We start from the raw sequence: 17,898 nt of genomic DNA on the forward strand, positions 1-17,898 counted from the left end.
GTAAAAAACAACACAAAAGGGTACCTCCACTGTAAAGCTTATCTTGAAAGCAAAACAGCACATTTGGGATGTTCCAAACAGAAATGTAAATCAATTTTCTTTTATCTTCAAAACAACCCGTCGATTCTGTGACCCACATGAATAATTAATATCTCTAATTGAGTTAACAGCCCTTTTTCCGGACTTGCTGGTTCCACCAAGAAACTCCCATGTTTACAAAGGTGCTTTTAGCTTATTTGATCTGGGAACAACATGAATAATCTAAACCCCTTATTGAAATAGCTATAGACCTACCAAAAGCTCAAAGGTAGGTCATCCATTGTTTAAGTTTATTCCCTTCTAACTTTAATCGTACCAAATAAATCCTTTTAACTGTAATTACCCAAGGTTTGTTAGAATTACACTTACTTAAGGGTTGTTTAGCAGTTTCTCAATCAGATGTTTCTATTTATCTTAGATTTAACACTTTGATCCCCAACCTAAAAGTTACATTCCTAAAATATATGAAGTATGTAATTAGATATTCACAGCAACATACAAGGAAGGTTTGCTTCTGTATATTAACAAGCGTTGTTCCCTCAATGCATTTGTTGGATTTGTGACAGATACAGGAAATAGAGCCACTTATGTGATTTAATTCTGTTTTTCTACAACATCTGGATAAAATCAGAATAATACAGCACATTTTCCCATTTGGAGGAGCCCATTTGGCTCATTGTGCCTTTGCTGTCATTTTGAAAGAGCTGTCCAATTAGTGCGATTCTCATGCTCTTTCCCAAGGCCATGTATTTTTTTCCCTTTAAGTATTTAACTAATTCGCTTTAGAAAGTTACTATTGAATCTGCTTCCACCACCTTTTTATGCAGTGCATTCCAGATCACAACTTGCTGTGTAAAAAGCAAATTCCTCATGTCACTTATGGTTCTTTTGCCAATCACCTTAAATTTATGTCCTCTGGTTAATGGCCCTTCTACCACTGGAAACAGTTTCTTCTTAGGAACTCCATAAAAATTGTTCACGATCTTCAACACCTATAGCAAATCTCTTCTTAGCCTTCTCTGTTCAAAGGAAAATAGCCCCAACTTCTTGAGTACATAATCCAGTATTGTACTGAGGGAATGCTGCATCGCTGGACGCGTCACATTTTGATGAGATCATAAACTGAGGCCACGTCGTCTTGTTTAGATGAATATGAAAGGGTCATGACACTATTCAAAGAAGAGCAGATGCTCTCAACAAACACCACCAAACAGATTAAGTGGTCACTTTTCTCACTGCTGTTTGCAGGGCCTTGTTTTGTGCAAATTGGTTGCCAAGTTTGTATATATAACAAAGAAGTAATTAATTAGCTGGATGCCATTTAGAGGCATCTTGAGGATGTGAAAGGTGCCATATAAATGCAAGTTCTTTATATGAAGTGCTTTGAGACTTTTCTTGAGAGACATGATGCAATTCTACTTAAATGCAAGCTCTTTTTTTATATGTGCTACACCTAGCTCACGAGTGCTCCATTTTCTGTCGTAATGCCTCTTGCTTGTTTCTATTGGTGTGTGATTGAAGAGGTACAATTTATTTCCTTTATACTAACCAAGTAACATTCCAATATAATTATCATTCCAGTTTCACAGTAAAGAGAACTCACAGGAACTCCTAAAAGAAGATGGCCAACGCATTCAGCTGATAGTGTACAGATGTAATGAGTCGAATCCTCTGGTTTTCAGTCACTTTAGAACTACTGACTCTGTGGGTAAGATTAATATATGGTTAATTGTTGGAGCAGTTTGATTATTGAAGTGCATTTCGAGGGCTATAGGTAGACAAGAAGCATTATTGCAGGGTCCGTTCTTGTATAAATAATGTGAGCCATGAACTGCAGAATACCAATTCTTACTCTCTTGAGATTTACAATGGCTTTTCCCTAAAAGGAAAAGTCTTGTTACGCATCAATTGTCATCTATTGGGACAATCAAACCAATCAATAAAATGAATAATTACAACAGCATTCCTAATGTTTTCCTTTGATGCTGATATATTTATTATTATGGACCTACAATGTTAAAAGTATGTTGTTTAAAATCTGCATTGTTAACTTTTTTTAGTCATTCCCTATTACTGTTTATACTGTTTTTGAAGGGACATTGCCAGCAGCATAGAGGGTAACTCCATGCAGGATAAAGATTCTCTAATCCACACTCATCATGGATTCCCTGCTGGAAGTGTGCGACTGCAGAATCTCCCCTTAGCTGTCTTGTTAGGAATTTTTGAGCGTAGCACATGTTCGCTGCCAATTTTAAAACTATCCAAAGGGAAAATATTCATGTGAAATATTTTCCATGAAGACACACGTTTGAAACTGTCAAAAATAAATATCATTGCTCGGTTTTGCAATTGGGTTCCAGGGAGGTTCTACTGAAACCCATTGAAAATAATAACAACTTGCACAATGGAAGTTTATTTTCTGTGGCAACATTGCCCTGTTTGAAGATCCAGCTGATAAATGGAAAGCAACAAGTTCAATTTCAGCTACAGTAAACAGGATTTAATTTTAAGCAACTCCTCTCTTTAGATTGAATTGCATTGAAACAGCTAAGGATTTTTTAATATTTGATCCTGGGATGTGGGACACTAGCAAGGGCACATTTATTCTCATCCTAGTTGCTCTGAGAAAATGGTGGGCCTCCCTTGACCAACTTCAGTTAATAACTGCTTCATAACTGAGCAACTTGCTAGACCACTTCATAGGGCATTAAGAATCTGCTTCATATCCAAGGACTAGTGTCATGTAAGAACTTGACTAGGAAAGGGTGGCATATTTTCTCAGCTAAAGGACGTTGATGAATCAGTTGAGCCTTTATAATAAAATGGAAGTTAGCCCAAAGGTTACCAGATTTGAACACACATTTCCTGTGTTGCTAGTCAATAACCATAGCCAGTATGCTGTGGTACTCATTACACAATTGAAAGAGATCTGGAAGTCTTAGCAGATTCGATTCTCACAATACAGAGTAACAAATCTATATAATGTTGAACTATATAGTCAGAACAATAGAACACAGGTCTGAAGTCAGAATCAATGCTCTGGTTGATCCACATCTTGAGTAATGAGTCCAGTTCTGGTCACTGAGGTACAAAGAACATTTAAGCACTGGAGGCAGTTGAGAGAAGAGCCAAAAGGCTGATCTTTATTGTCAGAGGTGAAAGCTGTGAGGAAGACTGGTTAAACATGGACTTTTTAGCCTTAAACAGAAGTGTCTGAGGGGTGGTCTTATAAAGGTACAGTCTATAAGATAGTAAATCTGTTATCATTGTTGTGAGCCTTAGACGGGGTTGTCTATGGTCTGGATTTATAGATACTGCAGGAGGCAAATCTGTTGGTGAGCTTTACCTTTTTATTGAGTGTTCTACTAATTATGTACAGCACAAGGTTTAGCATGAGGGTCTACATAGAACTATTTCTCAGCATACTCAGTTGTCATGTGATCTTACATCAATGATGATATAGACTATTCCATATTTAACATTAACGCTTTATACTAGATCTCCCCCCAAGCCTATTTCTCTGTTAAATATATTATTTACATTATCCTGCATCTCCCCCTGAAGCCTCTGTCTTCATCCCTGGTTCAGAGGTAAGCATTGTGGCAGTTTCACTGATCTCCTCAACCTTGTTCTCTGCCCGCTTAGAGGTAGCACAGGATTCAACTCCTTCATGTCCTCTCGAACTCTGTAGAGTGACATGTGAATCATCAGAGACTACTGGTTCCCTGTTCAGGTTGTCTTCCTGATCAGGTGGTGAGTTAGTCCATTCCATTGGTGGTCGTTTTGTAGGTACGAGTGTGCTTCTGTTTTATCTCACTATTCCATTTATAGTCTCTACAAGATAAGACCATGGATTTAATGTTTTTTCCAAAATTTGATCTTTGTGAATCAAGTCACAAATCAAGACAATTCACCTGCTTGGAGTTGTGGTAAATCATGCACTCTGATGATTACAGTTTCTGACTTGATTTGCACAATACTCATCCTCCCTTTCCTTATTCTATCTATATCTGCTGCTTTGAGACATGGCATAAGCGTATGTGGAAGAACAGGAAGTTGAGTCCATAGACATCTTCCCATCAGAACTAAACCATTCTGAAGTGGTGTAGAATTGGAGCTCAACCGTGCTAAGTTAATATCATTGTTGAAGAAAAAAGCTTTTATCGGATCTACTTCTCTTTCAGACTCTCCATTAGCTTGTGGGTTTCTAGGTGAACTAGTTGGGTGGACAAATCCAGTCTTCTGTGAACTTCTTAAAACATTTGTTTGCAAACTGTGGGCCATTGTCTGAAATAACTAGTTCTAGACTGCCATGTGTGGCAAAAATTTCTTTTAGTAATTTAGTTGGACCATGAAGACATTTAACCTCAATCCATTTGGATTAATAGTCAACAACTATGAGACATGTCTTCCCCTTGGGCTTGAAAATATCCATTCCGAGAGGTTCCCACCGACTGGATGGAAATGAAAATATCTTCAGTCATTCCCTTTGCTCCTGCGATGGACTGCACAGGTGATGCAGCTTGAAATCATTTCCCATAAAGATTTTAAAATTCCTGGCCACCAAACAGGATTTTGTGCTCCAGCATGACATTTTGTAATACCTGTATCCTTGGTGTATTCTCTGAAGCATCTCAAGTCTGAGTACTCTGGGTATGACCAAATTCTCATCATAAATCAGCAAGTTTTCCATGACACTGAGATGTCTTCATTGCTCGAAGTATTGTTTCAGGATGAGATTATTTGGATCAAATTCTGGCCATCCATTGATGCAGTATTCTCCAATTGTAGCATATTATTCACCTGCTTTTTGTGCCTTCCATTTCGCCTCTGTATTGTTGCTGGTAGGAATCCTGTGGTCAATGAGGTATTACATCTTCAACAAAATGTATGTTCTCCTGTTCAGGCTTTTCAACAGGAATGCATGACAATGCATCTGCTGTTGTTTGTTGTTGCCCTTGGACATGTTTGTCTATTGGTTTCTTGCTTGATACAAGCTGTTCTTCCTGGTAATGTACTCATGGTCTCTTCACCTGCTGTTTTTATGAACCTGGGCGCCTGGTTTTCTCAATGTTTCCACTTGGTTCTATTATGTTCTGGTGTTCCCGTTCCATAGCACTTGTTTTATTCTTCTCAAAATCTACGAATAATTCTAGAAATTCTTTCTTGAGCTCTGTTGATTTTTTTTCTTGGCTTCCCAATTCATCTACTTCATTGATGAGTTGTAAAACTGTGCAGACTTTATGACTCAACAGTAAACACTCTTGATTTTAGATCACATACAAAGTTTCTGTGATTTCTCTTCCTTTGCACTGAAGTGTAACAGTTAACTGTCCCTTGATATGCAGTTGAATGCCTCCTGGACTGTGGAGTCGTATAGTTGATGGCTGGAGGAAGTTTGCTTTAGCTACTGTTCTGTATCAGAAAGAATTAAAACTCCTGCTCCAGTGTCTAATTTGGAGATTTTTTATGTTCTTTGAAGATAATGTCTGTGCTACAATAGTTCCCATTTGAACCTGTAATGACACTTTGTCTTAATTATCTTCAACTGCTTGAATGCTACATGATCTAAGTTGTTTCTCCTTTAATTTTTGTATTAGGAGCTTTTTGCGGCAGCAAACCGATTTAAAATGTTCCCTCCTCTTACAGGAATGGCACTCTGCATTTTTGATAGGGCATTCTTTGCACCAATGCAGCCTTTTCTGCCACACCGAGAACACTGAATAATGGTGGCTACCATGCCATCTTCACTTTTTCCATGTTTTGGATTAGGTGCGCTGCTATACCTTTGTCCTACAAATTGCACCATGTCAGTCATTTTTCTCCACAAAATTTCTTTGTCGCCTCGAATAAATAGCCTGCCTTGTTAACTGCACAGTCTTTGATAGGGTCAAATCAGCTGCTCTTCTAAGACTCCTGCAATAATGCAATCACAAATTGATTTGTCATTCAGGGCTCCATATTCGCAATTCTTAGCTAATCGATAGAAATCATTAATGAAAGAGTCAACACACACTCCCAATATTTGGGTACATCCATTGAACTTCACCCTTTCTATAATGGTTACTTTTCTAAGACCAAAATAGGTGTCAAAGGCTCTGATAACTTCTTCACATGTCGCCGTCTCTTAGTTTCTTCCCTGTCTGACCATTATGCCATCTGCACTACTGCCTATGTGGTAGAGAAGGGTGCTAATCTGTTCCTTGCTAGTCCTCTCTGATAGTCCTGAAGCTGCTCTGTACCTGGTAAACCTACGACATCAGTTCTGCCACTTCTCGGCTTGATCTGGGCCTTCTACATGGTCAAAGCACTCTGGAAAAGGTAGGATTTTCTGCAGAGCTTTTCTTTACTCTAGCCTTTCTTTGAGTTATGTTGGCAATTTTCCCGCACTGTCCTCATCCCGCATTTGTTTCTCTTGCTGCTTCTTCCAGTCAGTGGGCTCTTTATTTGGTGCTTCTGCTGCCACCATCTGTTATCATTATTCTGGGTTTTAGATGGGGCTAACTATGTCGGGATTTATAGATATTGCTGGAGGCAAGGCTGTTAGTAAACTTTACCTTTTTATTGAACATTCTATTAACTGTACAATTTAAGGCTTAGCACAAGGCTCTACATAGAACTCTCAGCATACTCTGTTGTCATGTGATCTTATATCACTGATGATGTACTCTGTCTATTTACATATTTAACATTTAACCCTTTAAACTACAGTAAATGGTAACGGGAAAGGTACATCTCAAAACTTACTATTAATTGCATGAGTAGAACAACATGAAACAGGTTCAAATTAGGAAAAGGAAAATTTAGCACTATTATCAGAAAGTTCTTTACACAAAAAATTATGAACATATGGAATGCCTGTTCAAATAGAGTAGGAGAGGCAAAGCACCCCCTAGTACCATTTCCAAAGCAATTGGATGCTCCAATGTGTTGTGGTGGGGTTGGATTTTAGAGTCTTTTTGTAGGAATGAACTAAGATGGGCTGCATATTCTTCATCATCTGTAATTATTTTGCAGTCTTCTGAAATAGTCGACCAGATTTTCATCTTAACCACCTGATATTATTGTTTGGCTGCCCTGCTCTCTGGCAATTTGAACCGCCTCATCCTCTGCAGGTGTGAGCATCCTTATGCCCATTCTTTAACGTTATGTGCCATTTTCTACTGCATACAAAAGAGCATGAGTCTCAGCACAATGGACTCCTAACCCCCTTTATCAGCGTGCATTTCTTTGACAGGTAACCCATCCACACTCCCACTCTCATGCCACTTGTACTAGGATGGAAATATGAGCCTGAAAATTCTGGTGCTCATGCATTCAGGCATCATGATGTATGCTGTTCTACTCTTGCAGTTAATACTAATGCATTTTACTGTTGCCTGCTCCCTTCCCTCACTGAAAGACAATGCTTGTTGTCCTCATGAGAGCTGCATTGATCTAACGCCGCCTGGCAGTGCAGAGTAGGTCGTTGATCCTTTTCCTGCATTGGACCCAGGTGCATATGTGGACTGCACAGCTGCTAACCTCAGCTGCAGTCTCCATCCAGGCTTCCTTGATCAGGCAGGAAGTTTTCCTGATGCCGTCAATGGCGAATGGCACCTCCCGCCATTCCCGAACAGCCTGGAGAAGAATCTGAAGTATTTGCCATCTGAATGTGGAGGTCAACGTGATGCTGCTGGTGTTTCTGTCAGCTTCTGCCATACCAGTGCTGCTGATTGTAGGCACTAGAGGCATGTCCAGGTGCCATTTAAAATGGGGCCCTGACCTTCAACCTCATCAGCTGACAGTGGTTTCGGCAACTTCCTGCATGCCCCCATTGCATAGTTGGCCTGGCCCTGCACCTCTGCATATTTTATTGGCCAGCTACCAAGCAAAAGTTCGACCCATTTCCAGGTCCACGATTGGGACCCACACCAGGCGAACAAAATTCCACCCACGATTTCTGTTTTGTTAAAATTTTGTGTTATTAAATGACTTAGAACAATCATATAATTCTCTTTATTCCATTAAGCAGTTTTCAAATTTAGATTACTGAAAAATGGCCTGTGGTATCATTGGAAGGGCAGAAATTGCAGATTATTACCATTCATTGCTACGCACACCTGCTATTTGGTTCAGTACCATTAAACATATAAAAGACAGAGAAAGATGACAAAACAAAGCATTTTCTTCAAAGAATAGATTTCCCAGATAATGAAACCCTTTGTTCTCTACTGTCATGAATTGTCTGGCATACGTACAAAAGACTTGCATTTATATAGTGTCCTTCATATAGGTCCCAAGGTGCTTCACAGGAGTGTTAGCAGACAGAAATTGACACTGAGCATAAGGAGGAGATCCTGGGACAGCTGACTTAAACCCTTAGTCAAAGAGAGCAGTTTTAAAGAACATCTTAAAAAGAGGTGAAGAGGTAGAGAGGTTTTGGGTTGGAATTCCAGAGCTTAAGACCAAGATGGTTGAACGATGGCTGCTAATGGTGGGCAAAGGAATGGAGATACGCAAGAGGACAATGTTGGAGGATCGCAGAATTTTCGGAGGGCTGTAACATTGGAGGAGGTTATAGAGATAGGGAGGAGTGAAGTCATGAATGCATTGCAACATAAGGATGAGAAGTCTAAATTCTAGGTGTTAATGGACCAGGAGCCATTGAAGGTCAGAGAGCTTAGGGGTGATGGACGAAAAGGACTTCTCACGATTTAGGACACCAGTAGCAGATTTTTGGATGAGCTCAAGGTTATGGAGCGTGGAAGATGAGAGGCCATCAGGAAGGCGGTGAGTCTGAAGGTAACAAAAGCAAGAATACTGATTTTAGCATTTCCAGTTTCCTCAGTCAATGATGGAATATCCTGGGCAACCATTATGCTGGAAACAGAAATGTAAGAAAAGTATTAGGCCACTCAGCTCAAAGAGCCTATTCCACCATTCAATTAGACTATGAATTATATGTACCTCAACTTCATTTGCTCGCTTTTTTACTTAGACCCTTTTACCTAACAGAAATCTAACAACTTGGTTCTGGAGTCTTCCACCAGTGGAAAGAGATTCTCTGTATCTATTTTATCAAATCCCTTGATTATTTTAAATACTTTGATGAGATCATCCCTCGAGGGAATACAAACCAAGTTTGTGCCAAGTCATCATTCTGGTGGATTTGCATTGTACCCTGTCAAAGACCAATATATCTTTCTTGAGGTTCTATGTCCTAAACAGCATGCAATACTTCAGATAGGGTTTGATCAAGGCTGAACTAAACTGAAGCATATTTCCTCGCTCTCAAATTCCAATTTCATTGAGATAAAGGACAACATTTTCATTAGCTTTTTTGATTTTTTTTGTGCCTGTGAACTAGTTTTTAGTGATTTTTGTACATGGACATCTGGATTCTCTTGCTCCTCCACAGGTCCTAGTCTCTCACATTTCAGTAACGATTTCAATTTGACTTCTCCAGACCCAAAGCGGATGACCACGAGGCGGCCCTACCCAAAAACTTTAACGTTGCTTTTGCGTTCAAACACACTCAAAAATGATCAGTGATCATTTGACATCAAATGTTCTCATTTGGAACGAGAACTTGCTCTAGTTTTCCTCCTAATTGGCTGGGATTTTCCAGTCCTGCCCGCATCAGGAATCAACACGGACAGGACCAGAAAATTCGGAGAACAGCCAAAAGTCCATTGACTTTATGCAGCAGGACCGTAAAATCCCGCCCATTTAGCTTATTTACAGCCTTTTGTAATGTTCTCCCATCCATGCAACTTGCTGTACCTCCTAAATTAGTGGAAGAAAGAAGGTATATCCTGTCTTGGCTGGCTGATGTGGGTTCACATTTTGGTCCAGGCCTGAGGTTGGTCTCAAAACTTTTCCTTTCATTCCCTAACATTTTTTCTTAGCTTCCATGAGGGCCACAAACTTTAACCATCTATGATGGTGGCACTGACAACCTCACCTTTTCTTGCTCCTCAACAGTGGCATGTGCCCAACGTGTGCTCATTATAGAGGCAGGCTCCAGAGAAATGAAGATTAGGAACCTTCCTCTGATCCCAGCAGGTTTGACCGCAACCAAGCAGTGTAGTGTTTTGGTCAGTATGTCCTTTGACACTGAGACATAATGGAGACAGAAACGAGCGCTAGAGGAACACAAGTTGACTGCCAAGTCAAAGGCCTGACCTTGTTAGGAGATATGAGAGATGTGAGCTTTGCAGCCTGGAAAGGGGATACCTGAGAAGTAAGCTTAAACAACTCTATTGGGTAATTATGAGACTGAGAAAGGTAAAATCGCACCTTAAATTAAATAGTAAGAGTAGGACAAGAAAACAGTGGTTCAAACTGTTAAAGCAAAAATCAGTAATGAGCATATCTCTCTATACTTCATAAGAAAAACATACAGGGTGAGGTCTTAGTCCCTCATGTTTCATTTTGGAAGCCCATTCCATTCATTCATCAGTCTCCATAACACAAAGAAGACTGATGAATGAATGGAATGGGTTTCCAAAATGAGATGTGAGGGACTAAGACCTCACCCTGTATATTTTTCTTATAAAATATAGAGAGACATGCTCATTGCTATGTCTATAAATTTCACACTAGACAAAGACCAAAATGGCTGAATCTATGTCTGTCTGTGACCCCGAACAAAAGAAGCTACTTGGCAGTATCAGAGAAACCCTCATATTGTTATCCCTGTTATGCCATTAATGACCCCCTGTGGACTGCATAGACTAAATTTAAAGAGAGCTCTACCAAGGCCATCAGCATTTTATAACCCAAGTTGGCCAACAGGAGTCTGCTCGTCAGCTAAGACAAAGGGCCCCATAACCTTCCATTCAATTCTTAATGGTTGAGACATTTAACAATCTCAGGATCCAGATGAGGGATACACCTCCATTGTCAAAGACAGTGTGGAGGAGTGGGAGCAATGTGATTTGGGCCTCTGGCTGGTGGAAGCAGTAATATTGCCGTGCTGAACTGTAACATTTCAGGCTGCCTTTTTATCATATGGCTAGCAGTCTCACAGACAAGGAGCACTGATACTTTGTCCCATCCACATTGCTTCTGTACCAGCGTCTGCAACACTAAGTCATCTCTACATGCCTATCTATTGTGTGAAGTCAACACCACCGGAGAAGCGAATTATACAGCACTAACTTCCATGAAGGAATACCTCATTGGACTTTGATTCTAGACTCTGGACCACACATGAAACATTGGGCAGGATTTTTGGGTTGTCGGGCAGGCCCAGGAGCGGCCGGGAAATGGCCCACCGCCCGCAATCGGCCCCTGACCATGATTTCACATTGGCTGGCCAAATAACGGCGAGCCAGCGTGAAACGTGTGCTGGAAGGCTCAGCGCTGCTGGGGTGGGGGTGGAAGGAGGGCAGGCGCAAAAGTCTGCACATGTGTGGGGGAGTACACGCTGAAAGCTCCCTGAAAGCAGAGAGGAGCTGAAGAATTTTAAAATCAAAAATAAAGATTATGAAAATCTGAAAAAAATGTCCCACATAGGGCCCACATGAACAGAAACATAATAAAGATTATGTCAAAACATTTTTTTGAAAATTAATGTCGGAAACCTCATCCCGCCCGTGGATGAAGTTTCCTCAAAATTGCAAAGGCTGCCTGGCCGATTTGCCCACCTGCCAACTGTAAGGTTGTACAGGCAGTGCAAAACCACTGTTAATTAATACTTTAATGGCCTTAATAAGCCTTTTAATTGTCAGCGTGCCCACCGACCAAAATATTGCACGCTATTTTACCCCAGATTGGGTCGGGCGGCTCCTGTCCACATGACGTAAAATCCTGCCCAATATTTATTTTCACTGCGGTCTCTGCATTGTAAACCTTTCTTTTCTCTCTCCCCCTTTACTGTATGAATGCAAAGGAGGCAACTTTGCGATCCTGCTCCCATGGTTTGAATGTGTACAATAAACTAACCCTTTGAGCTCATCCTATCTCAAGTTTGCTGTGGGGTTATTAATAGAAAATTGGATCGCACCAAAAGCAAAAGGTTGGGAAATAGACCCATTGATAATAAAGAGGGAAACAAATCAAAACGCCTTTCTGTTTATGGACGGGTGGTGAAAGGAGAAATTAGTGCTGTTTAAATTAAACCCCCTCCTGCCCATAACAGAGAGGTGGATACGATAACTCTGGAATCTTTTACCAAATAGTTGGATGCTGAAGTGGACAGAGCTTTAGAATCTCTCTTGATGGATGTATTAAGATGGACCAAATGGTCTTCCTCATCTATAATTATCACAATACAGTAACAACATTAAATACAGAAAAATGGAGAAATGTGATGCCTCAGGGAGTACAGTGGGTTCACAAACCCCAGCTTGAAAATCTAATATTTTATATTTTCATGTTTTATCCCCTACTTTCAAAAGAATGCTGCAGTAGCAGTTTTAGTCAGGAATCTCAAATACTCAAATCACAATTTTAAAAAAATATTTTAAACCACAATTGTTCTCTGATTCTCAGTTTTTGCTATAATAGGGATTACTTGAAAGGTACATAGAGGGATATATGGAATACTGGATGTGCAGACCACTGGCAAGTGATAAAGTTCACTAAATACTCAGAGTTGAAAAATACCTCCCTGTTTGCATTGATAGTTGTTTCCGTTTAATATTTTCTTTGTTGCGACTGCCAGTTAAATTGCACCTAGAAGATGTTGAGGGTGGATATTCCTTTGGGGATTCTGATTGCACTGTATGATTTAAATGAGGATGAGGTGTTTATGAGAAACAACGAATGCAGGTGCAACAACATCTGCAACATTTTAGCTTCCCCTGTTACTACCCTCTGAGTCATTTTTATAGACTCCTCCAAATGCAAGCAGAAGAGAGCTGTTCTCACTGTGCTTCACAAGAAGCTTTCTTTAGAGAAGGGTCTATTAGAGAACTGCACCATCTGTAATAGATTAGGTGATCAGCAGCCATCTGGAATGGGGATAGTTCTTTGCTATACAGCTGTCCTCAACTTCTTTCGAGTACAATCACAGTTCTTGGTTTTCCAGGAGTGGGACATGAACCCACAACCCTCTGATTCAAAGGCGAGGGTGCTATGAACTGAGCCACAGCTGACACCTCCACAGCTGTCCTCAATGCCCACATTATTTGAAGCAGATGAAATGCTGGGTGGATGCCTGTCAACATATAAGGGCTATTTTCTGCAACATTTGCTACTGATCCCACTGAGAATGCCTCCCCCCTCTCTCCCAATGACAGAGGAATGCCTCTGGGCAGTGGCTTGCTGTTCTTTGGTGGCCACCTCAGTCTGCAAGATAATTGTGCCGTGCTGCTCTGTTGAAATGAAGGATGGTATTCAAAAGGGCAATGGCTGTTTGCAATATTTTATATTGTAAAGCACTTACCAACTTATATTTCTGCCATGCTTGATGAGTTTCACAAGATTTCTACATTGAAGTAAGTATGAGTAATTTCGTCATCTTGCCACCATAAAATTCTTCCTTATTTACAATCAGATTTGAGGTGACTGCAATTACTTACTTGGTGAGCTCTAGTCATTGCAACTTTCACCTGAATTTTATTTCAGCCACATGTAGCATCACCCCCTGTGGTCCACTTTTCTGCAGTAGCCATTCAATTTCTGCAGTATCAAAAGAAGCAGCTTTACCTCACGTTTTTCCTTTGTACTGTCGTGAGCAATTGCTCAACTTTTCTGCACTGACAGAACCTTAGCTGGGATTTTCTGTGCCCACCAACATCGGGCGTGTTCAGTGGCGTGAGCAGACAAAATGGCGAGAGAGCCAAAAATTGGTTTAATGATGCAGTGAAACCAATTTGCGATCGTCTGCTCCGCCTGCCGATGGTGGGCTGAGTTTTCCGTTATCAGACATCGGGAACCTCATTGTAATATATCAGCATATCATTATAAGGCCATCTCACCGGACTCATCCCTCACCCCCGCTGGTTCATCTGCCACGTTGGCGAGAAAACACACCAATGTGTTTCACAACAGCATATATAAGGAGTGCACTTAGCAGGCTGCACTTCGCACAGGACTTCAAGGTTTGTTTGCCTACCTCACTTCGGTCAGCACTCGCAGTCATCAGCGCCAGGCTTCACAGACAGCACCACGTCACTTTTAGGGGGCTCACGGTAGGTCTTTACCTACCAGATCAGCCATAAACGGGTGGCTGCAGGGCAAGGTCTTGCTTGGGGAAAAGGGAGAAGTGGCCTCAGGCAAGGGAAGAGGCTGCAGGACCAGAGCTGTACCAGGGAAGGAGGGTATCCCGGTGGTGGTTTGGTGGGGGGGGGCAGATGTTGATCTGTGCAAGTGGCCTCAAGATGCTGAGGGCTGAGGAGGCAGTCTCCAGAGGAGATGTGGCCAGATGGACATGTGAGGGTATGTGTGTGAGAATGGGTGGTGATGTCCCTTGAGCTGGCAGTGAGTGAGATGCCAGTGAATGTGTGATGGGATTGAATGTGAGAGTTTAGAGTGATGAGGTGTTTGCCATACCCTGGCTGCACAGATGAGATCATTCATCCTCTATCTGCATTGGTTGGCCAACTTCTTCTGTATCGCATTGGCACTGATCACCGCTGCCAACGCCTGCCAAGCCGGAGTGGTAATGTTGCTGCCCTTCCTGCGGCCACAGCGGGGGATAGAGGACATCACAGTGGGCCTCCTCAGCATCCAAAAGACGCTCAAGGTCTGTAGTCTTCTTGCCTTTCGGGGCCATGTCTTCTTTGCTGCAGTCCTGGGCTGGAAGAACTGAGCACGGCTTTACTTTAAAATGTGGTGCCTGGTGTGATGAAGCGGCGAGGTAATGATGTGGCGGGCGAATCGGAGCCCGCTCACCATCAACACGGCATGTTTCCTGGGAATGCATAAATAATGTGGCAGGTTTGGGACGATACAGCGTGAAAAGCCACCATCGCAGCCGGCGGGTAAAACCACCACCACACTAAATGCAAATCTGGGACCAATATAAAAACTACTGCCTTATTGGAACTTGAAGCTCTCCAATAGATTGTCCTATGGGCCAAGCTTCCTGAACATGTTCTTCATGGTCTTGAGGGCTATTCAAATTAGAGGCAGGAATTAGCATTTCCAAAATTGTCTCTATGCACCACAGGTGTTGATCGTCTTAACTACGATCTTGTCATTTTCTCAAAATTGTTTTTTTTTGTTTAAAATAAAAAAAGATTGCTTTTGTAAACAATATTTCAAAATGCCATGACTACAGGTAAAATGTTAACTATATTTGAACAGGTTTTGTTGAAATGGAAATAAAGAAAATGCTTGATGTTCAGAATGAAGTTCGGCTGTGGAAGAAAGGTTTGAATGATGAGACCAGTCTGCTCCAAAGGTCAGATTCGACACTGAAAGATGCTGGAATCCTTCGTGAGCAGGTATTGAAACAAGATTGTCCAATTGTTGGTACTGTCAACTCATAGAATATTTTGCAACGAAAGTTTAGTGACCTAGTGGGAGTAATTTGGGAGACACAGCAAAAATTCATCCCTAGGAAGAAGAAGCATACTAAAGGGAGGACGAGGCAACCATGGCTGACAAGGGAAGTCAGGAACAGCATTAAAGCTAGAGAAAGCATACAATGTGGCGAAGAGCAGTGGGAAACTAGGGGATTGGGAAGCTTACAAAGACCAACAGAGGAGAACTAAAAAAGAAATAAGGAGGGAGAAGATTAAATATGAGGGCAAACTAGCCAGTAATATAAAAGAAGATTGCAAGAGTTTTTTTTTAGATATATAAAAGGTAAGAGAGAGGCAAAAGTGGACATTGGGCCGCTGGAAAATGACGCTGGAGAAGTAGTAGTGGGGAACAAAGAAATGGCGGAGGAACTGAATAGGTACTTTGCGTCAGTCTTCACAGTGGAAGACACAAGTCACATCCCCAAAGTTCAAGAGAGTCAGGGGGCAGAGGTGAGTATGGTGGCCATTACCAAGGAGAAGGTGCTAGGAAAACTGAAAGGTCTGAAGGTGGATAAATCACCTGGACCAGATGGATTACACCCCAGAGTTCTAAAGGAGATAGCTGAAGAGATAGTGGAGGCGTTAGTGGTGATCTTTCAGGAATCACTGGAGTCAGGGAAGGTCCCAAAGGACTGGAAAATCGCTAATGTAACCCCCCTGTTTAAGAAGGGAGTGAGGCAAAAGACGGGAAATTACAGGCCGATTAGCCTGACCTCGGTCGTTGTTAAGATTTTAGAGTCCATTATTAAGGATGAGATTTCAGAATACTTGGAAGTGCATGGTAAAATCGGGCAAAGTCAGCATGGTTTCATCAAGGGGAGGTCATGCCTGACAAATCTGTTAGAATTCTTTGAGGAGGTAACGAGTAGGTTAGACAAAGGAGAGCCAATGGATGTTATCTACTTGGACTTCCAGAAGGCCTTTGACAAGGTGCCGCACAGGAGGCTGCTCAGTAAGATAAGAGCCCATGGTGTTAGAGGCAAGCTACTAGCATGGATAGAAGATTGGCTGTCTGGCAGGAGGCAGAGAGTGGGGATAAGGGGGTCCTTCTCAGGATGGCGGCCAGTGACTAGTGGAGTTCCGCAGGGGTCACTGTTGGGACCACAACTTTTCACTTTATACATTAATGATCTAGATGAAGGAACTGAGGGCATCCTGGCTAAGTTTGCAGATGATACAAAGATAGGTGGAGGGACAGTTAGTATTGAGGAGGCGGGGAGGCTGTAGAAGGATTTGGACAGGTTAGGAGAATGAGCAAAGAAGTAGCAGATGGAATACAACGTGGGGAAGTGTGAGGTCATGCACTTTGGTAGGAAGAATAGAAGCATAGACTATTTTCTAAATGGGGAGAGAATTCAGAAATCTGGAGTGCAAAGGGACTTGGGAGTCCTAGTCCAGGATTCTCTTAAGGTTAACTTGCAGGTTGAGTCGGTAGTTAGGAAGGCAAATGCAATGTTGGCATTTATTTCGAGAGGACTAGAATATAAAAGCAGGAATGTGCTGCTGAGGCTTTATAAGGCTCTGGTCAGACCATATTTAGAATATTGTGAGCAATTTTGGGCCCCGTATCTCAGGAAGGATGTTTTGGCTCTGGAGAGGGTCCAGAGGAGGTTCACGAGAACGATCCCAGGAATGAAAGGCTTAACATATGAAGAACGTTTGAGGACTCTGGGTCTATACTCGATGGAGTTTAGAAGGATGAGGGGGGATCTGATTGAAACTTACAGAATACTGAAAGGCCTGGATAGAGTAGACGTGGGGAAGATGTTTCCATTAGTAGGAGAGACTAGGACCTGAGGGCACAGTCTCAGAGTAAAGGGCAGACCTTTTAGAACAGAGATGAAGAGAAACTTCTTTAGCCAGAGAGTGGTGAATTTATGGAATTCATTGCCACAGAAGGCTGTAGATGCCAGGTCATTGAGTGTATTTAAGACCGAGATAGATAGGTTCTTGATTGGTAAGGGGATCAAAGGTTATGGGGAGAAGGCAGGAGAATGGGGTTGAGAAACTTATCAGCCATGATTGAATGGCAGAGCAGACTCGATGGGCCGAATGGCCCTATGTCTTATGGTCTTATGGTCTTACATTCTAGACGTTACATGCCTGGGAATTGGGAGAGAACCATCCAAGTGACTCCTGGTTGACTTTCCATTGTCATCATTCCCAAGCACCTTCTGTAAACTTGAATTTCTCCAGTATTCTGCTGCCCGTATGCTACCTCGCAGAAAGTCCTGCTCACCCATCACCCCTGTACTTACTGACCAATACTGGCTCTCAGTCCAGCAACGGCCTGATTTTAAAATTCTCTTCCTAGTTTTCAAATCCCTCCATGGCCTTACCCCTTCCTATCTCGGTAACCTCATTCAACCCTACAATCCTCTAAGATCTCTGCAATCCT

The 17,898-nt window shown here is 41.8% G+C and overlaps 1 protein-coding gene across 1 annotated transcript in view; it reads left to right on the forward strand.

Moving 5' to 3' along the window:
- Positions 1–17,898, forward strand: part of LOC144683264 (gametogenetin-binding protein 1-like) — a 56,151-nt gene that overhangs the window by 34,816 nt on the left and 3,437 nt on the right. Inside the window, exons 4-5 of the mRNA XM_078546215.1 lie at positions 1,621–1,747; positions 15,280–15,419. Coding sequence (XP_078402341.1) covers positions 1,621–1,747; positions 15,280–15,419 — 267 coding nt within the window. The remainder of the gene's footprint in view (positions 1–1,620; positions 1,748–15,279; positions 15,420–17,898) is intronic.

This window comes from Cetorhinus maximus, chromosome 8 (assembly GCF_964194155.1).
Source record: "Cetorhinus maximus chromosome 8, sCetMax3.hap1.1, whole genome shotgun sequence".
Classification (NCBI taxonomy): Eukaryota; Metazoa; Chordata; class Chondrichthyes; order Lamniformes; family Cetorhinidae; genus Cetorhinus; species Cetorhinus maximus.